The 25498-nt window shown below is 42.6% G+C and overlaps 1 protein-coding gene across 1 annotated transcript; it reads right to left on the reverse strand.

The window, feature by feature from the left end:
- Window positions 1-1238: 1238 nt before the first annotated feature.
- Window positions 1239-23506, reverse strand: Hsd17b7 (hydroxysteroid 17-beta dehydrogenase 7). Its single transcript, XM_052737537.1, has 9 exons — window positions 23358-23506; window positions 21454-21657; window positions 19978-20070; window positions 18617-18731; window positions 15323-15517; window positions 12739-12843; window positions 12473-12529; window positions 7987-8085; window positions 1239-5156 (listed from the first exon to the last, which is right to left on the reverse strand). The coding sequence occupies exons 1-9, from the start codon at window positions 23390-23392 to the stop codon at window positions 5055-5057; spliced, it is 1005 nt and encodes a 334-aa protein (XP_052593497.1). The 5' UTR covers window positions 23393-23506; the 3' UTR covers window positions 1239-5054.
- Window positions 23507-25498: the final 1992 nt, after the last annotated feature.

A 25498-nucleotide genomic window follows, 5' to 3' on the forward strand; every position in this document is an offset into this window, starting at 1 on the left:
AGCACAATTTGGTGAATACTTTCTTGGTCATAATTAACTCAACCCTGTGTGCGCTTTAGATAAAGCATATGTAAATCTTGTGGAACAGTAAGCTAAATTAAATTCAGATGTGACATCAAAACTCTTTGTAAAGTACATGTGACACCTTCCATAAAGACAAGTTCTGTAGATTAACTAAGAAAAACAAGCTTATGATAAGGGTGAGGGGGAGATCCAGCGTGGTCTCCACCACACAGTCACCAGGTTATTCAGCAGGTCCACCCCCAGCCTCCTGGGGGGTTAACAAGTTATGCATCCCTCCCTTTAAAGGAACAACCCTGTATGCATAACATTCCAGGTTCCCCTGGTGCTTGTCTCTGAGGACAAAGACCTCCCCAACTTCTACAGTATCTGGTTTACTCATTTAACTCACAATTCATATAGACCTACCTCATCCCTTTTTAAAAGACTATTTTATAACACTGTTACTTTTAGTGTATTTTATGGAAATGACATCATTCTTTGTCCAGCACCCTAAAGACTGGATAAACATGCTTAAATTCTTTGTATTCTGCTGCTGTGCCTGGAAAAAGATCTGCAGAGAACACTGTCCTGTTGGTCTAAAGTCCCTCACCTGTACTTCCAAAGGCCAAACAGCTTAGAAATGCTGGACATCTTTCAAATGTTTGGCATACTCCTTTGGCAGCTAAACTCTAGCTGAGCTGGTGTGAGGCTATTTATAGCTTTTATGGTGCTTTACTGTGAATTCATGCATCTTTTTCGCTGACGTACAACTGGCTTTGATTATAGGTTGTTATCCCAACTCCCTCTCGGGCTGTTACAAAACACTGTAGTGTGTGCACCAACTTATCCTTCCAAAGTACAAGCAATTTGAATTTTTGAAGCATATTTAGCACCAAGAATTTCCAATAGGTGACAGTAACCCTGACGCTTTGTATGTATTTGAGTTATATCTTCAGGATAAATTTAGAAATGCTGAATTGCTAAAAGCACATGCACTTTAACTTGTGATAAACACTGTCAAATTGTTCTTCAAGCACTAACTTGCAAGTACAGATAATAATGATGTGTGTGAGAAGGAAGCATATTTATTAGTATAACATAATGTTCTAAGATTAGAAAATAATAACAGAGCCTCAGTAAACTCTAGCTTGGTATTCTAAATATTATTCCAAATTAAGATAAATTATAGCTTTTTAAAATTTTGGCATAATAAAGTCAACTAAGCCTAAAACCTCTTGGTTTTAGCATGATACTTTTATTCAAATAAATACTTGTTCAAACAACTGTTCACATATTTATCAAGAGCCTAGTAAATGTCAGCCATTGAATGCTTGAAATACAATGAGTAACAACAGCTGGTCTTGGAGCTGATCCTTTGGTATGTCAAAGGACAATAAACAAGAGAAACAAGTACAAATTTTAGATAAATACATGATTTTTAGGCAAGAGCTTCTTTTTTTTATTACATGGATAATACCTCTTATAATCAAAGGTTGGAAATCAAACAAGAAATGGTAAGATTCATAAACACACAGCTTGACACAAAAGTAGGTAATTTCTAATGCACCCTCTACCAACACAAGGAAAACAAAAGTAATCCAACGCTGGTATATGTCCCTCAGAGCAGAGGCCTCAAAAGTGGCTAGGATCCTACAGGTCAGACGGGAGGCTGCACTCCATCCAGGCTAGCTTGGAGAGGAGCAGGAAAAGGAAGCCGGGCAGCAGCCTGCTTCTAGATGTCTATCAGGAGGCTTTTAGGGTAAGAAGGACAGCATTTGGTAATATGCACAGATTTGAGCTTTATCACAACTTTACTCTTTTCCCCTAAATTAATGTTTTTTGGTTTTTGATTCTTTAAGACTGATTTTGATTTTTATTATGTGTATGAGCGTTTTACCTGCATGTATTCCTATGCACCACTTGTGTGTCTGGTGCCCACAGAGGCCAAAAGAGAACACTAGGTCCCCTGGAACTTGAGAAAATTGTAAGCCACCGTGTGTGTGCTGGGAAGTGAACCTGGGTCCTCTGGGAGAGCAGTCAGAGCTCTTAAGTGATGAGCCATCTTTTTAGCCCTCAATTAAATGTTTTGTTTTGTTTTTCAAAAGACTGATAAGGATGGTAAAACTTGAGGGACATGATGAAATTTAAGAGTCAACTAACTATCAAAGACCTCACTGAGGAGTGACAAGAACAAAATAAAAACGAATAAATAAAAGTGTCTGTTGACAACTACTATCCACAGCATTCCTGCCCAGGGAATCAACCACAAGAGAGAAGATAGCCCTGAACTCAATACACCCAAGCATGCAAAATAAATAAATTAATTAAGAATAAAATGAATCAAAATTTTGAAACTAAAACCAGAAATGGACACAGAACAAGAAAAACTGACTGAACACAGGAAAGAACTAGAAGAGTAAAATTATAACAGAAACGAAAGCTGATGTAAAGATGAGAAACACTGTTTTCAACGGAGCGGGGTGGCCCTCCCACACAACACCTGCCAGAAAAGCAACCATGAACTCCGTACAGAGAGCAACTCCAGTGTTCCAAAGAGATGTGAGCAGGCATGGTGTGAAGGAAAGTCCACAGAACGCTCCAGGTAGAACAGGTCCTGGACCATAACTACAGCTCAAAAAATTTAATACAGAAATAGGACTCCATGTATTCTGACTATAGCAACATGAGACTAGAAAATCCCAACAGACTATACCTGGAAGCCAGTACCAACTTTTAAAAGAATTATTATTTTATGTGTATAGGTGCTTTGTCTGCCTGTATGCCTATGTGTCACATGCATGTCTGGTATACATGGAGGCCAGAAGAGGGCACTGGATCTCCCAGAACTGGAGTTCTATGTTCGTGAGCCACCGTGTGGTGCAGGGAATCGAACCTGTGTCCTCAGGAAGAGCAGCCAGTACTCTCAACCACTGAGCCATCTGCCCAGTGAAGTTCCATCTAAAAATATAAACATTAAATAACACTTTTAATAATTCATAAAAGGAAACCTCAACAGAAATTAATAAAATAATCTAGGGCTAAAAGGATGAAATGACAGCGAGGCAGTATGTCAGCAAACAAGGGATGCGGTTAAACCGGGCTGCGAGGGACGTTTATGTCAGTAAATGCTTATAATTAAATGCTTACACCAGCCAGGAAGAAAAATTCCTAAATAAGTAACCTAAGTTTTTATGTCAAGAAACAGGAAAAATGGTTTATTTTAACCCAATGAAAGCAGAAAGGAGATAAATAAAACATGCAGAGCTAAAATCTCTATGGAAAATATATAAGCAACTGGGGAGAAAAAAAAAATCAGTGAGGCGGAAACATGGCTCTCTGAAAACCCCAGCAAATGGAAAAAGCCCTGCATGGCTGACAATGAAAAGATATCAGCATCAAGAATAAAATCGAGGGAATTACTAACGTAGCCAGCAAACAGAAATTCTAAGAATAACTTGATGCTCCAAAGTTGGCAACCCCGGAAAAGGACATGTTTTTCCAAACTCACAAATAACCAAAACCCACGCTATTCCACTCTCTCAAGAACAGTCTAGATTATGACTACCCAGACCTAGGGCCCATAACTCCCCAATTCCACCCTGCAGTGCTCCACAGTCTCCTGGAAATGCTCAGCGAACAAAACCAACTACCTGTCAAAAGGGCCGTGGGCAGCCGGTGCCTTACATGGCAGTATCTGGACCTCGGCCTTCTGGGTGTCTGATCTGTAATGAACCTCATCATTCTCTACCAATGAGGGACGTCCACGGTCCACACAGATCGTCGATCCCCTCTTCACTGCAAACCCGTGAGCAACAGGGCAAAGGGGTTTCCGTTTACACATGAGAAATGTGAGTTCACCAGGGAGAAGCAGCCTTTTCCAAACGGGGGTTCTGAGGAGATAAAGAAGAAAGGACAGCCCCATGCTAAGCTCCACCCTCGTTACCCAAGGATGCGGGGAGTTGGGCGGTGTGCAGACTCACTCTCGCCTGTTATCTTTACAAAAACATCTTGGTCAGCAAAAGGAGGGAAATTCTAATCAGAAAATTTTCATAGCACAAGCTGTAGGGAAATTATGTATCATCTTTTGGACTTTTATTCAAAATTTTACTGACTTTATTATATCCCAAGTGATAGGATGGCTTTATTTATGATAAAAAAAAATATTCAGTCATCGTTAGCATGTTGATTCATACCAAAGGATGCTCAGGTGTAGCTCTTTAAGTTTTAGAGAAAAGGTTTGAAAAACTCATCACCCAACACATAAAAATGAACAGTTTCCTTCTATTCCATTGTGCTCCAGGTGCCAGCGGACGGCCTAGTAGCAGTTTCTCAGTTTGTTTATTTTTTTACACTTTTTTGAAACACGAATAAATAATTTTCTGCTATACTTTTAGTTCCAGTGAAATATGGTCATGAAGATAAGATGTTCATGAGTACATCTGCAGACACTACTAAAGACCAGGCTGTTGGCTCTACTACCTGATAAAAACAGAATGTTTTTACAGAGAAGAAATAACACACGTGGCCCAAACATACTCACACTTGGTTCCTGAGATTCACTGTGTGCAGTCACGTGGGGACCGCTCAGACAGATGATCTGATAAGATTATCCGGAAGCAGCACGTGAAGAAGTGAATAAAGAGAGTAGGAAAATGTTCACAGAGAAAAGACAAGGAGCTGGAATGACTACTCAGTGGCCTTGTCCCACATCGCTGGGACTGAAAGGAGGTTCAGGCTGTACCCGTGTCCCAATCACTCAAGAATGATCTACTGGCCTCCCAGTGGCCAGTAGAACAGTGGATGCAGAGAGCCCCTAGCAAATCCAAAAGGACACTACCCTGGAGGGGATTGACTTGGTTCCTCTACTTTGCCAATCCTTTCTACATGTGTGTACACGCCTGCACACATGCACACACGGAGTCTTGGAGATCATTCTGAAAGATGGGAGCAGAGATCATCACAGCTTGTGGTTTACTACAAATGCACAATGGAAAGCCACGTGCCCGGCCGGGATTTACAGAAGATATGGGATGCTCTGGAGAATGTCGCCATCAGCTGGGGTGATCGGATTTTTCAATGGTGATCCTAACACGTTTTTCCAGGTCCAGTAAGTTTTGATAAAATTTTTCAGCGGTGTCTTCATCTATGTCCATCTGGAAAACAAGCACAAAGAGAGATGTCTGCAAAAGAAAAATAAAAAAAGCTGCGTGAAAGCAAAGTGAGGGCGTCCATGTGTGTAAGAGAACCGGAAGCTAGGAAGGGGCAGAGAGGGCCGTTCGGGGACAGCTGGAAATACTAGAGAAACTGAGGGCATAAATGCTCATGTAAACTCAGCACTCCCCAAACCTCCCACTGCTTGTAAAGATATGAAATGCGAGTCTCCTAGTACCCAACCAACTTCTAAAGGAAAAGGGGAGAAAGGAAATCAAGAGTCCGAATTTCTATAGATGCTCATCTACACCTAAAGTGCTTCTGTGTGCAAGAAATAGGAGGTTGTCTTAAGTCACTGTTATTTTGCATTCTTGTTCTTCCTGCAGAAAATCTTACTTTAAACTGATGATAAGAACCACCTTTCAGCTCCTACAGTCAGGCTCTCTTTTTTCCAAGTCAGCAAACTAGAATCTTCTTACAACTGAAAGGCTAAGGATTAAGGGTACTTTTTAACGTTTTGGACCTAACATCTATCCTCATTGAATTCTGTTAGTTCTGTGTTTTGAAATTGGAAATGTTACAGATCTCTCCTGTTCAATCTCGCCTTTGTTTCTTAAACTAAATTTATTTATTCCTTGACGATTCTGCATTCTTATTACATTCATCCCCACCCTCTCTTCCTGTCTTATCCCCCTCACTCCCCACCCCCACTCCTCAGTCTTCCTGCTTCCTCCCGTTCTGCCTTTGTGTTGTGGCACACTGGCTCTAACCAGGGTGGTCCACACGTGCATGTCTGAGGAGGTCCACTGCAGCAGGGAGCGCTCACCAATGAACACACTGAAGACAATGACTCCCCGTCTTCCAAGATCTATCAGCAGCCACTACTTCCCCATCCTTAACAGAGGGGAAAGCAGGTTTCCCCCAAATGAACCAAAGGCTAAAATACTTTCTTCAATGCATTTCTTAGAAAAATTATATGAAATACCTGGGTTTGTAAAATTAAACATTGTCTCCCCTTGATAAGTAAATCACTCCCTATAAGGTTATAAGATAGCAAATTTACATAAACCCTGAAAGCCCTACTGTGAGCTTATTAAATTGCAACAGAGTTTCCCAAAATGTATCGTTTTTAGATGGTAAGGATTGTGAGTTAATCCAAATTTGAGTTTAAAAAACAAGAACAAAAACTCAGAGCATGGAGCATGGTGGTGTTTATCTTGACTCTCAGAACTCAGAAGGCAGAGGCAGGCCGATCCCTGTGATCCACCTCTGCAGGCCAGCCTTGTTAAACAACCAGTTTGTGCTGGCTAATGTTATATCATCTTGACACAAGCTACAGTCATTTTGGAAGGGGGAACCTCAATTGAGGAAAATAATCCCATGAGACTGGCCTGTGAGCAAGCCTGTGGTACATTTTCTTGGTCAATGAGTAATGTGGGAGAACCCTGCTCACTGTGGGCAGTGCCATCTCTGGGATGATGGTCCTGCGTGCTATCTTCAGAAAGCAAAGTGAGCAAGCCATGGGGAGGGAGCAAGCCAGTAAGCAGCGTTCCTCCACGGCCTGTGCTTCGTTCGGTGCCTGACTCCAGGCTCCTGCCCTGGCTTCTCTCAACGATGGACTGTGACATGCAAGTGTAGGAGGCTTAAACAAGCCCTTTCCTCCACAAGTCGCTTCTGTCATGGTGTTTTATCTCAGAACAGAAACCCTAACTAAGACAGAGTTCCAGGCCAGCCAGAGTTACATGGTGAGAACCTGTCTTAACACAAAACAAAAACAACAACAAATAAACGATTCATGCATTTTAAGAACAATTTGTAAATCCCAAGATCAACCATGTCACCTCTCTATCGCTTAACGGTTTCAACATCTCAAAGCCATTCCTGGGCTAACACACTGTGGGGAACCCAGCATGGGAAGACAACAGGAAGGATCGTTCAACTCTACCTGCCTGAAGGACCATGTCTCGAAAATGTTCTCAAGTCACTAGCATCCAACACAACATGTTTCCAAAAATATGAAAGGCTGTTTTTTACTAGCAGGTGACATGGGCAGCAACCCACAAGGCTGGCTGTCACTGGACTCAGGCTGCTGCCAAGCTGACAGAGGTCACTTACTTGCTTCAAACTAGTTGTATTTTATACCACTGCATCCTCAGTAATTGGGCAGAGAAAAGCAGGACGCTACATTACCCTTGCCTGTGACAAAGCTACAGCATGTTCTTACAGTCCCAAGTAAATGTTCCCACTCCCCTGCCATGCAATTTTATATGATTTCTCTTAAGATTCGAATCCAAAAGACGAAATATCAATTTGATTTTCCCTATTCTACCCCTTGTCTCTTCAAAACATCTGTCTGACAATGCTTATAATAATCTGAAACAGAATGCACATTCCAAGAAATGTTAATGTAGCATTGAAAGACACTCTATGTTCCACACAACTCACGATGTATTTATTAAGTCTCCACGTGAGGCAGCACACTAGGGAAGCAGGTACAATCCCTCACAAAAAGCTTCTATGCTGACAGGGGCAGCTGAGGGTGAGTGCTACACAGAACAGGTATGAGAAATCCCACAGCAGGACACAGGACCTGGTCTAAAGAGAGAGGTTGAGAACGTGAGGCCGGAAGGATGAACGGACATCAACAGGAACACAGGTAAGAGCGGCTTAGCAGGAAGAAGATGGCCAAAGCTCTGACACAGGAGGAAGCAGAAAGCAATAAAACAGACCACGACCACGCCAGAGTGAAGACTCGGGCACACAAGATGGGCGGCTGACTGATCAGTTTCACAGGCCCAGAGCCTCAGAACTGGACAACATAAACAGACTTACCTTTTGGCCCTTGACGTAATTAGTCCCGAAGCCTGTGGTGAAGCTCAGGTATTTGGTCAGAGGATTGAGAGACTCGGGTTTTTGGTGAAAAAGCCACACCTGGGAAGGAAAAGCATGTCAGGGAGAATGCTCCTGCCCCAAGCAAGTGAGATTTGCCGTCAGTACTTTACAGAGCTCCCCCATGAAATCGCAAGATTCGGCCCAGAAAGTACCAGCTAATTTCAGCATCTCTGGAAACTGCTGTCATCTTTTGAAGGGAGAATAGAAGACAGCGTGCTCCACACAGACCGTGAGAGATAGTCTAAGCAAGGAACAAAACACCCCTCACTTCTCCTGTCGTCTTCTCCCTCAATTCCCATATAAATTCATGTCTCAGACACTGGCTTATTAAGTATCATTCTTGGCACACACCACAACCAAGCACAGCTCGCTGGGATATTTTACCAGTGAGAAGATGCATTATGTCTAGAAGATGTACACAGTATAAAAAGGAGGTCTTAGCCGGGCGGTGGTGGCGCACGCCTTTAATCCCAGCACTCGGCAGGCGGATCTCTGTGAGTTCGAGGCCAGCCTGGTCTCCAAAGCGAGTTCCAGGAAAGGCGCAAAGCTACACAGAGAAACCCTGTCTCGAAAAACCAAAAAAAAAAAAAAAAAAAAGGAGGTCTTCGTCCCTTTCCGATTTTGCAACAACGTAGCTTACATCTCTGGGAGTAACCCACTCTTCTACCATGTGTGGGCATGCAAAGAACTATCTCTGCATTTAGAAACACATATCTTTCTCTCTAAAACGGAAGCATAACACCCAGAAGTTTTCACTTGACCATCACAAATTTTCAAACCTGTGTACACTGAGCTGTTTCATTTGTTTTTAAAGTACAGAATCCCATCTTGGGCACAGGCTGTAATTTATATGTTCAGCTTTTAATTGAAAGACATATGCAGTAGACTGCGGTCTTTATGAATACAAACTAAACCATGATGGATGTTGAGTACATCTATAAAAGTAATGCCATAAATGGAAGTTCTTGGTGAAGGGGCGTGCGTGCCTTACGATCTGACTCATCTTGCCGTGAGTCTTCACAGAAGCTGCGATGCAGTGTTCTCATGCCCTTATCATCAGCCACCACAGGCCTGTATCAAATGTCCTACTCTTTGCTAATCTGAGCTGAGCTCGGAATTATAGATTTAATATACACTTCTCTTAGCATCAGTGTGACCAAGCATCTTTTCACAAGACTGAAAATGTTCAGAATCTTTGTGTCTGTCTTTTGCCTGTAATTCCAACAAGAGCTGCCTTCCCTTCACTGGGATTCTTGATTAACTAAGAAAATATCTACCTTTGTCTAAGACAGATGTTTGTGTTCTACCTCGTACTTCCTTTATAGTGGACTCTGGGATCATGCTAATTTTATTTTGATTTCCACTCTTTTATTAGAGTTTCCACATTTAGATAAGCCTTCACACTCTGAAACTTCACATAAATTCCCCATGATTTCTACTAAGAATTTTTTATTTTAATTTTGACATATAAACCTCTTTAACTATCTAGAATATTATTTTGGTGGAAGGCATGAAATAAAGATCATAAACTCCCTTTTGGCTACAACCTTGCTGAAAAAGCCCATCTTTTCCCTCTACCTCTGGTCATTATTATACACTAAATCTCTGTGTGTTTATGGGTCAATTTCTAAACTTTCTATTCTGCCCCATTGAAACATCAGATTGTATCTGTTGTTGATTAAAACCTTCTTTTAAAATCTGAAATAGCATGAGTCCTCTGCAATGCCCCTGTGTAGAGGAATTTCTAAACAGTCTTATTAAATAAGAAACACAGAGCCAAATACAGGGGTAAGAGCCGAAGAGATCAGAGAAATAGCGAAGAGTCACAGACCAACCTTAGCTCACCACCACTCTGTGGCTTCCCAAGAGAGAGCTTCTTCCTGTCTAACCTGTGCTTTTATTGCTTTTCTGTTCTGCCTTCTCACTGGCTCTGAGCCCAGCCACATCACTTCCTGTCACTGCCTGTCTATACAGACCTCCAGGTCTCTATGGTTGGTACTGGGATTAAAGGTGTGGGTCACCACGCTTGGCTGTGTCTTTGACCATGAAGAGACTCTGCCTGCCATGTGATCAGATTAAGGGCGTGTGCTACCACCGCCTGACTTCTGTTTATGGCTCACTATGACCTCTGATCTCCAGTCAAACTTTATTTATTAACATACAAATAAAATATCACATTTCAGCACAAATAAAATATCACCACACACCTGCTTCCATTTACTGCTCTGATCTTACTGTATATAAAATAAAAGTCTAGATGGGTAAAAAACATGCTCAAGGGTTCCAAGCCAGGAACTGGAGAACTTGGATTTGAATGGTAACTATCATGCTTGGCCTGTGCCTTAGCTCAAGTTCACACTCCCCTCCTGAGGAGCAAAACTTACTGAGATTGAAAGAGATCCTAAGTGCTCACACGATGTGCTACCATCCCACCCGCCCCTACCAACATCTCCAGACATCAGTGGGTGACGTTTAGGGTGATCCCCTTCTACTCACCTACATTTTAGAAAATTATAGCAAGACCACCATGGATTTTGTTTTAACATTTATTTGTAGTCTATGGGTGTTTTTCCTGCATGTATGTATATGCCTAAAGAGGCATTAGAAAGAACCCTTGGAAGTGGAGCTACAGATAGTTGTGAGCTGCCATAAGGGTGCTGGGAACAGAACCATGGTCCTCAACTAGAGCAGCAAATACTATTAACCACTGAGCTATTTCTCCAGCCCTTCACAATGAAGTTTTTGAACTATGACAAGAGGATCATGGCGTTCATCCTATCTGAATCGCCTGGTCCCTCAGAGCATAGATCTAGTTCCACTCTAGTCAAAGTCAGCTCTAACTACGGCAGCCCCAATGGGTCCCAACATTCCCCACCCAATAAAAAGATGTCCTGTTTTCTTGCCTACCTTATGGATTCATTACTTTTCTAAACATAACTCTAAGCTACTTAGTAACAGAGGATTTTTCTCTTCAAAACATAATCCACCATTGATGCTCAATATATATGTGACCCCAAGACAAGACTTTTCACACCATACATGTGCAGAATGAGAAATCCCTAAAGGACTACACATTCACACTTCTTATATCTTGGTAACTACACCAATACAGTCTAAAAGCACTTGTCTTCATAATCAATTTGTGTCTACACAGAAAAGTACTTGATTCTCTAATGCTTATCATTCCCTTCATGTTTCCCTCAAACTCAATTTGGTCAAGATTTAAGAAGTGGTCGAGCCTGGATAGCACAGTACTAGCCCTCAGGTTTCTAGGATAAAAGTTCTGACTAAGTGACTTGAGTACCACCCTTCCGAACTAAGACAACAGGATTCCAAGCAGCTGGCATGAAGAACAGATGGCAAGTCTCTTCTTGGACGAGAATTCTGACCCATAAATAGAGGTCTATGGAGCTCTGGGGCGCTGAGGAAAGGCATTACTAGTGTACACACAGAGGAAAATAGAAGTGTAGCTCATTAGTGATGCCTGCCATGGATGAGGAAACACACACAGCGAACTGTCAGACATCATTCAAGGAAATCCTATTTTCCTAGTAAGATCCTCTTGTACCTTGATCCTTGATTCTCCAGTACCAAGGGAAGAAGAAGAAGAATCTTTACCTTTTTTCTTTAGATTTATTTTATGTGTGTGTTTTGTGCAAGTATGTCTGTACCATGTGCATACCAGGTGCCTGTGGAGGTCAGAAAAGGGTGTTGGATCTCCTGAAGCTGGAGAATCAAACTGGGTCATCTACAAGAACAAGTGTTCTTAACCACGGAGCCACCTCTCCGGCTCCAGGAAGAAAAATCTTTACATAAGACAATAGGGCTTATTGCCCTGTTTGTCCCACAAGACACACCTCCCCATGGGAAATCATTCACCAATCACTGCCTTGCTTTAACTGACTCTACAGTGTCCTGCCACCTTCCCTGCATCTCCTGATGCATCTTGCTTCTACGGAAGTGTGTTTTCTATAGTCATGGTACCCAACATCCCAGCAGATGCTAAATGTCAAACTTCTGATATCTTGTTTGTAAGACGATACCTACCTTAGTCCCAAACGGAACTTGCTTGTCCACAGAGCTTGTTCCTCTATACCAGCGGCCCTCAACCTTCCTAACGCTGCGAGCCTTTAATACAGTTCCTCATGTTGTGGTGACCTCCAACCAGACAATTATTTTGTTGCTACTTCTAACTGAAATTTTGCTACTGTTATAAATTGTAAAGCAAATATCCGCTGTGCAGGATATCTGACATGTGACGCCTGTGAAAGGGTCATTAGATCCCAAAGGAGTCGCGACTCAGAAGTTGAGAACCACGGCCTTAGAGCCGTGGACCCTGACACTGCTCACTGGCATCAGTGAACTTAGCCCTTCTATCACTAAGCCATTTTATAGGCTACGAACCTCCAGTAACGTACGTACGTACCAGTGCTTCGGCTCCATTGTACGGCGTCAAAGTGAAAGCGTTTGTAAAAAAGCGAATCTGACCGAGAGAAAACAACAGGTGTTAGGGGGCTGTTGAGAGCAGCAGCAAAAAGGACATTTTTTTTCACTTAAATTTAAGAAAGAAAATTTGCATTTATGATTACAGCATTATCAAAAACAAGTCAAATGGAAGTCTGCCACTTAAGAGTTGAATTCTTAATATTTCATAACTCTGAATTAAAAAAAAAATAAGTGTTCTCCACTTACCAGCCACATCAGCGGCAGGAGCAATGTCCACACAAAGGGAGGCAGAATTCCGTATGTCAGGTTGGTCATTACCACCCCTGGGCACATCACACTGGAATACAGACCCTGGGGGCACAGAGGAGAGTCACACTAAGATTTTAATTTGATGCATAGTGACTCAGTTCAGGGACGCTCAGTAATAAAAGACACACACATATGAGCCGGGAAAACCAGAGGATGGCAAGTTTCCACTGCAGTTATCCTTGTTGCTTAGTAGGACCATTTAAGTCTAAAATCACTTACTAGGACCAGGAGCAAAAGTTAGCAAGGTGAAGTCTATTCTCAAGAAATTTATAGTTTAAAGAACAGCCAATCTTGACGATGGGAAAGGAAAGTGGGGCCTGATTACCAAGATTTTCTATTATTGGCTTAATTAAAGCTCAATTCATCAATCCCAATAAGTATATAACAAGTTTACTGAGTTTAATTCCTGTCTTCAATTAGCTTCTAATTCATTAAATACAGTGGCTAATTTAAAATATACGCTGTTTCTCTATAGCAGAGGTTCTCAATCTGTGCGTTGCAACCCCATGGTAAACCTTTATCTCCAAAAATATTTATATTACGATTCATAACAGTAGCAAAATCACAGTTATGAAGTAGCAACGAAAATAATTTTATGGTTGGGGGTCATCATGACATGAGGAACTGTATTAAAGGGGTCTCAGCGTTAGGAAGGTTGAGAACCACTAGTCTAGAGGAACACAGTTGAGTTGGACGCTCTCAGCATCAGGAGAAACAAAGATCTTCAACTCAAGATCTCTAGCCAGGTCCTTAATGAAGGACTGGTCATTGTGTAAGGACCTATCATATACGTGTGTGTGTGTGTGTGTGTGTGTGTGTGTGTGTGTGTGTGTGTGTGTGTATGTGTGTGTTGGCATTTATGTATATAAATGCCAATATATGTGGCTCTATAAAGAAAGTCTCAACACAGAGATTGTGGTCATAAGAATTACCCTGTGCCAACCATATTAAGCCCTACAGCTGTGAATTAATTTTGCTACATTTTTTATTACTCTTAGAGTGACCATTCTAACTCATTCTTGCTACTTTTGCTTTCTTACTCTCTTTTTTTCCTTTTAAATAAAAAGTAGGAAATGGCCATACAGAGTAGCTCACTCCTGTAATCCTAGCCCTTGGAGAGGGGCAGAATTTTGAATTTGAGGCTCACCTAAACTACATAACAGTCCAAGGCCAGTCAGAGTTACACAGTGACACCCTGTCTCCAAACACGGGAGCTAGGTTGCTCTGGGGTTGTGGCTCAGCTGATGGAATGCTTGCCTAGCATGAGTAAAATCAGGTGTAGTGGTGTGCACCATCACCAGCTATACACCAAGTCTGAGGCCGGCCTGGGATACACAAGATGTTGAAGAAGGACAGGGAGACAGAGAGAGAAGACGGAAACCCATAACTGGAGAGCTGAGGTCATAGTTCACATGGTACGGCACCATGCGCAAAGCCCTAGGTTTCATCCCCAGCACCAAAAAAACTAAAACAATGATTAATTTGTTGAAAAAGTAAAACCAAAAGTATGGAAAATATCATTAGAAAGGCTTCAAATGGAATCCCACAATGTAACTCTTTCTAATTCTTTCTTGGGAATGCCAAGAAAGAAAAATCATGGGCTGAAAACAAATTCTAGAAGACTTTAAGACAGAGCTGCATCAGCTTAATTGCTCTCACTCTCTTTTTAAAAAGATAAAATCCCACACCTTACTTGACAACTAAAATGTAAATAAAATCCCAGAGTTTTTTATGGAACATAGAACAACTTTAGCTTGACCCTGCCTTCTAAAAAGGGAGTGTCGACAGGACTTGGAAGCAGCTGCGACAGGTTTTAAACATCTCAAAAATGTTAGAAGGAAACTTACAGTTGGACTAACACACTGCCTCCAAGCTGTAATGACAACCAGAAAGTGCCCATGGGAAAGACAAGAATTCCTGTTAGGATTTTGGACCTGGGCAATCAGTTACTACACAGCAGCAGTGACTTGCAGGTGACCATGGTCAGTAGGAGCCAGCATGACTGATAAGGGTTAGTTTCCCCTTTATAACACCCTCCTCAATCTGTATCCTTACAGAAACAGAGCTATGGAGTCTTATCATCATCTTCCAGAAGGTTTATAACATCTGGTTGCTTTTTAATCATTGGCATGACAGAGACTAAAAGGCATGAGGCTTAGTAGGGAAAAGTCAGCCAGCCCTGCACTCCACGGTAAGCGCTGCCATTCACGAGTCATGTGACCTTTGAGAGTTCTCATCTGAAAACTGGAATAGTAAGAGCTACCCAGCTGCAGTGGGGAAAGACACTCAACGACATATACAGGAGGAGTACAGCACCGGTAGTACTTAGTCAGGGGCTGCTGTCAGCAGAGGGCAGAGTTCCTGAAGAACGCAGAACAGTAAATCAACTGCATATTCCTAAAAGGACCGGAGCTGTTTATCTCTCCCCTAGGGCTTTTGTTACGAAAGTAAGCGGAAGTCAGCCTTGCTCTAGAAATTGCGACTCTGATGGTTAGCTTCTGTATCTTGAGATAGGCCTTGCCTTCTGGTTGAAATTCCTGTTCAAAGCCACGTTCAGGAGGTCGGTGGCGTATTTGGAAGAACTGTAGGGTTCCTGGCCTTTGGTGTGCTGGATGTCCTCAAGACTGAAGTTAGATTTCATTGCATTGCGAGAGGAGGTCCAGATGAGCTGAGAGGGGCTGTCTGTGTGGCAGAGAAGAGGTTCCAATTCCCGAATCTGAGTGAAGAAGACACAGAATAAAAGGCATCACAATCCACTGAGCGGTGTATGCTAACAATGTAAAACTATCGCGTATGTATACTGGAATTCAACAGTAAATGGATGGGGATATGGCGGCAAGAAACAGGTTTCTTGTTGTTGCAAGAGGAAGAAGCTAAGAGGATTACAGACAGCAATGAATTAGGGTTGGAGACATCAGTATTTCCTCATGTGGGATTGGCTACATCCATGTACAGCTATGCATACACCCGTGAGTTTGTAAACACACATTTATCTCCTTGGTTTATTAGCTGAGAGGGCCTAGAGCTATTCATATCTCAGTAGCAACAAGCACCAGATCTTCATTTCTAATAACTTTATCTTGGTTACATAATAAAACGAAAGAAGAAAAACAAGAAAAACTTGTAGGGTTAATCATATAAATACATCTAATCACCATTCCACGCCATATTTAAAAGTAGTATATGTTACAGAAACTAAAGAGAGAAATTTTTTTTTTTCCAGAGACAGGGTTTCTGTGTGTAGCCCTGGTGTAGCTTAAGTTTTCCTGCCTGGCCCACAGTCAGAACAAATCTCTCTCACCTGCCAGTCCCACAGCCTCTCAAACCCGACCAAGTAAACACAGAGACTTATATTGGTTTCAAACTGTATGGCCGTGGCAGGCTTCTTGCTAACTGTTCTTACAGCTTAAATTAATCCATTTCCATAAATCTATACCTTGCCACATGGCTCGTGGCTTACCGGCATCTTCACATGCTGTTTCTCATCGTGGCGGCTGGCAGTGTCTCTCTGACTCAGCCTTCCACTTCCCAGCTTTATTCTCCTCCTTGTCCCGCCTACACTTCCTGCCTAGCCAATGGCCAATCAGTGTTTTATTTATTAACTAATTAGCAACACATTTGCCATACAGAACATTCCACAGCACCCTAGCTATCCTAGAACTTGCTCTATAGACCAGGCTGGCCTCAAACTCAAAGACTCACAGAGATTCGCCTGCCTCTATCTCCTGAGTGCTGGGATTAAAAGCATGCACCACCACCACCACCACTCAGCTGACAAATATTTTAAATGAAAAACTCTGATGTAGAAAATATATAACCATGAGTCTACATGAATACAAAATTAATTGAATATTTTAAAAAAAAGAAGAGAGAAATTTTCCTGAAAGAAAAATTCCAAACAATTTCTGTAGATAATCCATCTTTAAGAAATTGAAGTTCAACTCCTTCGGTGTGGGTTACACCCAGTAACTTTCTTCTTCCTATGGAGAAGGAAGCATGACTTCACAGTAGAGAAGCCTGACAAGCCACCTCAAGCCAGGTGATCAAGGTCAACCTGGGAAGGTCATAAACTGCTGTCGTCATCATTCTGAGCCAGGCTCTCACTACGCTCTACACTATGCACTGTGTAGCACAGGCTGGCTCTGAACTCTCAATCTTCCTGCCTCCGTCTCCCAAGTGCTGGGATTATAAGCATGTGCCAAACATGCCTTGCCTTGGAATATGTACTCTTGATATGAGGTAATGAGAAAGGCATTTAATATAGACAGTCTTGCCAAAAACATTCTGCAGTCAAACCACAAGACAAACATCAGAGAAATCTAAATGAGAGACAGTCTGTGAAAAGCCTGGGTAGCAAGCTCAAGAACTGTCAAGGTCATCAAAAACAAGGCAAGTCTGTGAAATTCCCACAACAAAGAACCTAAGCAGCCTTGACTATTAAATGCAATGTGGTGCCCTGGATTGAATCCCAGAGCTGATAATGAGACTTCAGAAAACTGGCAACTTAAGTTAGTATAGACTTTACTTAATAACATATCAGTACTGCATCATGTATTTTGACAAATGTACCATACTGATATAAAAGGCTAATGAAAGAAGAAACTGAATACAGGATGTACAAGAACTTTCTGTACTATCTTTGCAAAGGTTTGGTAAATCTACAACTATTGGAAAACATTAGTTCATTAAAGAAAAATCTACCAGCATAGCTTCCAGATGTGCCCCATGTCGCAGCGGACAAATAAGTCAAACTCAATCAGGAAAAGTCCCCATATATGAAACCAAGTCAGTCATCCACTCCTAAGCAACAATACCTCACTCAATCTGGAGCTCACAAAAAGAATCCCCACTCTTTATAACGACCATTACTGTCTGGTCATTATTTTTATATGCTAAATCAAAGTAGTGATGGATCTGTTTGTTCAATTACACATGAACCCTGAATTCAAGTTTGTGTTTCATGAACTGTGGTCAGATTCCTAAACCTAACTGAAGTAGAAGGCATTGCAATCACGGCTGTAGAATCATTTTATGTGGTAAGTGGGTTCTGACACCCCTAATGACATGTCTGCCTTACCTAAAGACATACTAGGACACCTGTGATAACCGCCCCATGACCACAGCTCTCATTTGCTTTCCTAACAATTTAACTCTATAAACAGTAGATTCATCAAAACGTAAGACTATCAATATTATTAATGAATGAATTCTCTATCATTACCACTTTTTTATTTTAATACTGTTTATTTGTTGGCTTGTTTTGAGAAAGGGGCTCACACTGTAGCCCCAGATGGCCTCAATTTGCAGCTATCCTACCTCCGCCTACGTGTTGGGATACAGGTGTGAGCCATCACTTCTCAATTACTGTGAAAGCTGTGCCACAGAGTGAGCCAGAGGCAACATCACCGAACACACTAGATAAGTCACACATCTCATGCTGAATCCACTATAAATGCCTAGAACTGTCCTTCCGAGTATGGGCACTTAAGAAGAAACCAAGATAAGTCAAATCTGTGTCTACTGACAGCATGCTCACTATCCCAGGCCATCTGAAGCCAAGCCCAGTCTGTAGAACTCATTAGAACAGAACTAATGTTCTTTTTCTGCTGTGTATGTACATTGTTTCCAAAGGTGACTGGGTGTCTGGCAATCCACCTCCTCCGTTCTCTATTCTGAGGCCATTGATCGGATTTAAACACTCAAAGATTTAATGCTAACCATAAACTAAGGAGCTTCACAAAACAGTCGTGCATCCATGCATGCCCTCAGAATCACAGTAATAAGTATGGAATTAGTATGACCCAAGCCTTTTTACCAGGATAAAGTGGCCAAAGAGATTGGTTTCAAACACCTCCTGGAACCCGTCAGCAGTGACCTTGTCATTCTGGGTCAACAGTCCTTCTGCTGTGGAGAACACATGAACCACATTTCTGAAATAGCAGAAGACAATAGTGTGATTTTTAACGTTCCTGTAACTGAAAATACTAAAGATGTCTCTCTCTCTCTCTCTCTCACACACACACACACACACACACACACACACACACACACACACCCCTTCTTTGGTTCTATAATGACAAAATGCCAATTTCCTGGACATTTGTGAGTATTAAATGAGTTCTAAATGCTTCTTGCCCCCCAAATTCACAGGTGTACTTAACATGCTTTCCTGTTCCCCCTACCCCATCAGATTACATGTCAACTACTCTTAGGCAATCACAGCTATGCCAATGAGAAAAAGTCTTCACCCACAGAAGTGTGTTTAATTACTGAAAAAAACTAAGCAGGTTTTCTTTTTCACTAGGAATTCTAAGAGCATCAAACAAACTAACAGAGTGTGTCTTGCTATGAGATCAGCTTAGTAGTGGGATTTGTGCATGTTATTTTCATGGAAGAAAAGTAAAGAGGAAGTGAATACACAGCCCAGATCAAAAATCTCTATGAATAAATGCATTGGGTTGCAAACAAGACTTATTTCTGACTCTGATTTGTGATTAGCTTTGAAAGCCACTACACTCATGTGTATCAAGATTCTCTCAGGCAGACCCTGGTTCTCTGCATCCCCTCAGCATACTGGTCAGAGTGGCTGACACACACCACGAGGCATCTTCCCATGCAACCTGATAGGTGCTGGAGGCTGGCTAAGAATGCCACCTTAATAAGACAAATTCCACCAGCAGCCCATTCAGCCAAATCAAAAGCTGATGAGCCATCTGATGAGATGGAATGTTCCAGAGTTAGAACATTATAAAAACCATGACAACATGCAGTGTTCTCCACAAAGATGAGTACTTGACATGTCTACTCTGGTACCAACTCCTCCTGTCTATATATCTTCATTCTCCTCAGCATCCCCTGACTCAACATACACACCAAAGGCAAAGACCACAGCAGCAAAATGAATGCCTTCCTTGTAATCAGTTCGTCTAGACCAGTGGTTCTCAACCTTCCTAATGCTGCGACCCTTTAATACAGTCCCTCATGTTGTGGTGACGTCCCCAACCATAAAATTTTCATTGCAACTTCATAAATGTAATTTTGCTAATGTTATGAACTGTAATATAAATATCTGATTAGGCAGGTTATCTGACATGTGACCCCTGTGAAAGTGTCGTTTGAGCCCCCCCCCCCCCCAAATGGGTCATGACTCACAGGATCTGGAATAATGATAATTACCTTGAAAAGATGCTAAAGAGAAAGGCTTTGATATTTAGCTGGGGATTAGGCATGATTCCAGCATTCAGATACAAGTAGTCTAGTCTTTGAAACCTACAAGCAAAATGCCAAAATGACATCATTAGAAAAGATGACACAAAACTGCACTCCATCACTAGAATACAGAAGGTCAAAGGACAGAAAACCCTTTCTGAACCGATTAAGATGGCCACACAGGCTATGTAACACCAGGGTTAAGATAGTTCTTTTTCAACAGTTTCTCTAGCCACCATGAGTATCCTTGCTCTGGGTGGTTTCAATGGGCTTTCGAGTTAAATCTCTATATGAGACTCCAACTATGGCCCACCAATCAGGCACTGAGGTACCCTCTATCAAACCCACCTTCCTCTTCCTCCAGTAACTTTTACAAAGTTATTGCCCTTTTTGCCAGTTCACATCTGCCATAGTTGACAAATTAAATTTACATAATGTATAGAGCAGGCCTGACTTGACCTATCTGTGCTAAGATCTGGATGGCCTGGTAGCTACCAAAACAGAAGACCCAAGTGGAAACCACCCTGTGTTCATAGCCAGGGGCTATGCATCATAAACTGATTTAAGGTCACTCTCATCCCCCGAAACTGTAAATGCCCTGTGGGGTTTAGGTATTCTCAGTGGGCTTGATCCAGAATACACGTCGTGGAGGAGCTGAGAAATGCAGACTTGAGTGAGCCTTTTCAGTTTTGAAACTTCATAAGCCTTAATACGAATACACCCCTTTGGAACTTGGATCAAAGCAGGCAGGACATGCTCCCATGATACTCAGGCAACATCCATGCTCAGAGTATCTCCCAGAATCCTAGGCACCATACTGTGTCCTCTAGGTAACCCAGGATAGATCCACAGCTATTAAAACTGGACCTTGATATACTTGGTTGACAATATGGATTATGCACGAGCATTTCTTGACCATGCTATCGAATAACCATACGATTCCAATTATTAAAATGACGATTTGAAGTAATGACATTGTTGCCACTATAACCACCACTCACCATGCAAGTGAAGCCAGTGGCACCTCAGATTAATTATCCCATTATCTAATTTACAAACTTCAGTAACAGTAACTTATTTGGCTAGTCATGAAGAAGCAATGCTTAGTAAAATGTGGAAATTAAGCTCTGGCTTCAATCAAACAATATAATTAGTGTATTCAAAGATGAAAGGATTGCCATAGTGTCTCTATCTAGATAAAAACAGCATCAGCATTTCTTATGAGTTCTAACCAAACAGAATACTGTAGGTGGAAAGACCTGGTACCAGACACAATGATGCATTTGCCAACTTGAAAGGGTACTTCCAAGCTCTCTGGGCTCTAAGGTCACTCATTTTACAGTACACCCATTACCTTCCCATAGCTCCCTGTCCTTTCTCATTTGATTAAAATGTAACGCTGCACTACCACAGGAGAAAGTAACCTGTCCAAAGGAGACATACTTTTGCTTGACTTCCTTTGCACCCCGGACCACCGACTGCAGGCTGCTGACATCCATCTGCACAATGCTGACTTCGGCGGAGGGGTGAGAGGCCAGCAGGGCATCACGAGCAGCTCTTGCTTTGCTCAGGTTCCTACATGCCAAACACAGGTGGAGCTCCTCATCTTCTGCCAGCAGTCGTTTGCAAAGGGCTAGCCCAATGCCACTGAGAAGACAATTCAGGCACAGGGCATGAGTTCATTGAAATGGTCCTCAATCAAGGCATTTCTCTCTGGCTCAGAAACCTGACTGTGTCAACATGAGCTCCCATGAGAAGCCCAGGCTGACAGAAAAATAACCAAACATTACGTGAAGGAAGGAACCAACCCCATAAGTCATTTGATTAGACTCACATCCAGTTGCTCCCCTCTAAAATAGTTCAATGACACAGGCTTGTAGGGTTTGGGGCACCTGTTACGCTGTGATTTACATCCCCAGCAAATGCTGTGAAGAGGATCTTATTAGCTGTTTATTACATCCCCATTTTCTTGTGCTGTCTAGGTCCCTCAAAGGCAAGTGTTCTACCTCCTCCTGGTATTGTTGCTCCTAGGACAACTGTAAATCCTGATAAGTGAACAGAGGAGCTTTTGCGTTGATCCCCTGCCCCCAAGGAGAAAGCAGAGCAGCATGGCGGGAGGTTAGATCCCCATCAACTACTAAAGTACAGCAGAATAAACAAGAGAAAGAAAAAGCCTTCAGTGCAAGTAGACAGAAAGGAATACAAATCAGATGGAGAGGGAGACCGAGAAGCCGGGATGTGAAGCATAGTTCACAGAGGCTGTAGAGACACTAGGTCAGAAAGAGCAGTATGAAAGTGCCCAGCAGATGGGGCCAGTTGCTGGGAGCAATGCCATCCTGGGCACTACTAAATTCTCATGCAGACTGCCAGCAAATAGAACCCCAGTGTGAGTCCGGGGCTCACATAATCTGGTGGCCCTTCCAGGAGGATCAAACGGATCAAACATATACGGGCCTATTCATCCTCACTTCAAAATAGCAGACCTTTAGTATAAATATACAATTGCACATACCACAATATATATCAAAGAAACACAAGATCAGACCTGACTTCTATATGCACCTTCCACAAAAAAAAACAAAACAAAAACAAACAAACAAACAAAAAAAACCACCAAGACCAGTTGACCCAAAGGAGAGGACATGCTAACAAAAAGTCCAAGAGAGACCTCTCCTACACTGGCTTAGTTAATATGGCCATGGTTAGAACAATATTAATTCCTCAAAAATAACCATGTCACCAGCCGGGGGGAAGGTTGGTCGGTCTCATCCTCCGCACATTCTTCGTGGACAAATAAGAAGTCTAGTAGGCAATAAGTAGGCCAAGGGTCAAACCAGCAAGCTTGGAATATCTATGAACTGGTAACTGCATTAGGACAAGCCTTAACAGGAAACGACTGATCGTTCTGAGTGTTCCTGGGGAGAGCGAAGTGTGCTGCAGGAATGAGATCTCCCCATTGTCCTAAAGCCCATGGATGCTGACATTTAAACACCCGGAGTGTAAGACACGCGGCGTCTTTAGGGTTAAAGTGAACCGTGGGCAGCTACAGTAACTACTAGAGACTGGGTCACTGATAGGGCGACGGCGGAGTCTGAATGAAACTGCCAGGTCTCTTGAGAGCTGCCAGGCTGATCAGTAACTTGCGCTCTAGTTTTCCTTTCTACTGTCATGTTTAATTCAAAGAGCCAGTAGCCGAGGACCCAGAGAGGCGAGCACGACCACACCTCTTGGGAGGCCCAAAGAAGGGCAGGGAGGGTCTCTTCCGAACTAAAGTGAGTCCAGGGTCACCGACCTGCGCTTCCCCGCACCCTGGAACTTAGCCTGCGGGGTTCCGCAGGCGGCCTCACCTGCTTGCCCCGGTGATCAAAGCCACCTTCCGCATCGTGCACGGCTCGCAGCAGAGTTAATCTGCACCTGCGACCACAGCAGCTCACAGCCGGGACCACGATCCGTGCCCTCGTGCACCACGACCAATCAAGGCTCGTCCAGGCCCCGCCTCTGCTTGCGTCATCCGTCCCCGCCTAGGGCCAGCCAATTGCAGCACGACATCCTCTCTCCACGCCGGAGCCGGGTGGGGTGAGATAGGCCGAGGGGCGGAGCCGCGTGACACAGAGGTCCCGGCCAATCCAGGCAGTCCCCGCCCCCAGTTTGCAGGAGGTGTCACCGTGGGGCGGGTCTTTGTTCCTAGTAAGGCGAGCGGGCGGGCAGAACTGGAAGCTTTACAGGGATGCTGGGAGAGGGTGGGGTGCAGGAACCCAAGTCCAAGGTTACTTCTGATCCTTCTCTAAAGCATGATCTTTGAGGAAAGGAACATGGGTTTTATTGTGTTTTAGTTATGTCCAGTCACGGGTAAATTAGCAGTTTCCGGGCTCTGAATGTGGAATGGAAATGAACTCAGAACTCTTAAAGGAATGTGTACTGTCATCCGCCGTCAGTGCCCTTCGGCCTCTGTAAAGGGCCTTTTTTTTTTTTTTTGGTCGTCAAGCCATCCCAGATGAGTACTTGGGGGAGGGGGGGGGGGTGTGCAGCAGGGAGGAAGCTAGAAAGTGAGGGAGTGAAGGGCAAATGCATATAAATTACAACTCCCAGTTTTAATTAAGTTCAATTTCTATAAAAGTACCTGGTACAGCTATTATAATCCTTTTTCCAGTTTTCCCTCTTTATAGATGCTTAAAAGTCCCGAGTAACATTGAGTAGAAGTACTAATACTTATACATAGTACAACCAAACAAACTTCATACCTCTTTCAAAGCTGTGATGACTATGGGTAGCAGCGATCCTAAATGATGGAGATCATCTTCTCTGGGTTTTGATCTTTATGTTTTGATTATTGATACCAACTAACTGCTGAAATTTAACATGGAGTTTTGATCAGTTCTTCAAAGATGGTATCTTAACTGTATTTTCTAAAAGCCTTGGAGTAAAATTCTCCCTGATCTTGAGGTTCTAGACCCAAAGGATCCTTTTTGTTGTGGTTGTTTTGTTTTTGGAGATAGGGTGGTTTTTTGTATGTGTAGCTTTGGCTGTCCTGGATAGAACTAGCTCTGTAGACCAGAGATCTGCCCATCTCTGCCTCCAGAATGCTGCGATTAAAGGCATGTGCCACCACCTCCCGGCTCCAAATGATCCTTTTAAACCCTGGAGTGCAGGGGTGACATGTAAGAGAGCAGAGAGAACTATGTGGCTCTCTCAAAGAAAACCCATTTCTTCAAAGAAATCAGCAAGCATAGAGTCTAGAGCCAAGCAGCTGTATCCAAACTGCAACTACGAAAGCAACATAAAACTGTAAACATAATTAAAATATTGTGAAGTTTATTTTGAGATTTTTTTTAAAGCTCTACCGTGTAGTTCTTAGTGTGAACTTTGTCCATGAAAACATCATATCACAATGACAGGTTGGATGTGTTAGCTAGGGATTCAGCCTCACCACAGTCTCAGATGAGAATCGGTGTAGGAGCAGCTTTGAATTACATGATGCCCAGAAGACTTCAGAGAAAATCTCTCCTTCTCCCTCTTATCACTTCCATCCTAGCCCAGTGTGGAAATCTGGGTGTTTTTCTTTTGTTCTACTGAAGTTGCTGCTTCCAACGCCCTGTGACCTTCAAGGGATGGACTGGACTGTTAGACTAGAATGTTTTATTTCAAAAATAAGTTGTCGCAGGGAGGACACAACCCCAAAACAATTGGAATATATTTTAATCCATAGCTGAGTTGGTTGGTTGTTTTTCCATCACTCCAAACTCCTCTTGGGTTTGTATTGTTCAAGGGCTTCTTCTGTTGGGTATCAGAACAGTGTGGTACACAGTGAGGCTACCTATCACTGACAAGCTTTGGTATATGAGTTGAATAGTAGGTGTAGCAACTCTATCATTATTCATGCCCACATATAATAAATGTGTCTCTACCCTAAGCTCTGACACTGATCTCTGATTCTTTCTATTGTACAATAGACAAGGATGAGTGAAGTCTCTTTTGCTCCAATAATAAA

This window comes from Peromyscus californicus, unplaced genomic scaffold, assembly GCF_007827085.1.
Source record: "Peromyscus californicus insignis strain IS unplaced genomic scaffold, ASM782708v3 Scaffold_14__1_contigs__length_90479793_seg_2, whole genome shotgun sequence".
In the NCBI taxonomy this organism is placed as follows: domain Eukaryota; kingdom Metazoa; phylum Chordata; class Mammalia; order Rodentia; family Cricetidae; genus Peromyscus; species Peromyscus californicus.

Excerpts from the sequence above, each read along its gene's own strand:
- Hsd17b7 (XM_052737537.1), bottom strand. The coding sequence starts at position 23,392 with ATGCGGAAGGTGGCTTTGATCACCGGGGCAAGCAG. Across the intron at positions 20,071-21,453 it reads GCAAAGGAAGTCAAGCAAAA|GTTTCAAAGACTAGACTACT; the intron begins GTATGTCTCCTT and ends TTTTGCTTGTAG. Across the intron at positions 5,157-7,986 it reads ATTACGTCAAGGGCCAAAAG|ATGGACATAGATGAAGACAC; the intron begins GTAAGTCTGTTT and ends CTTGTTTTCCAG.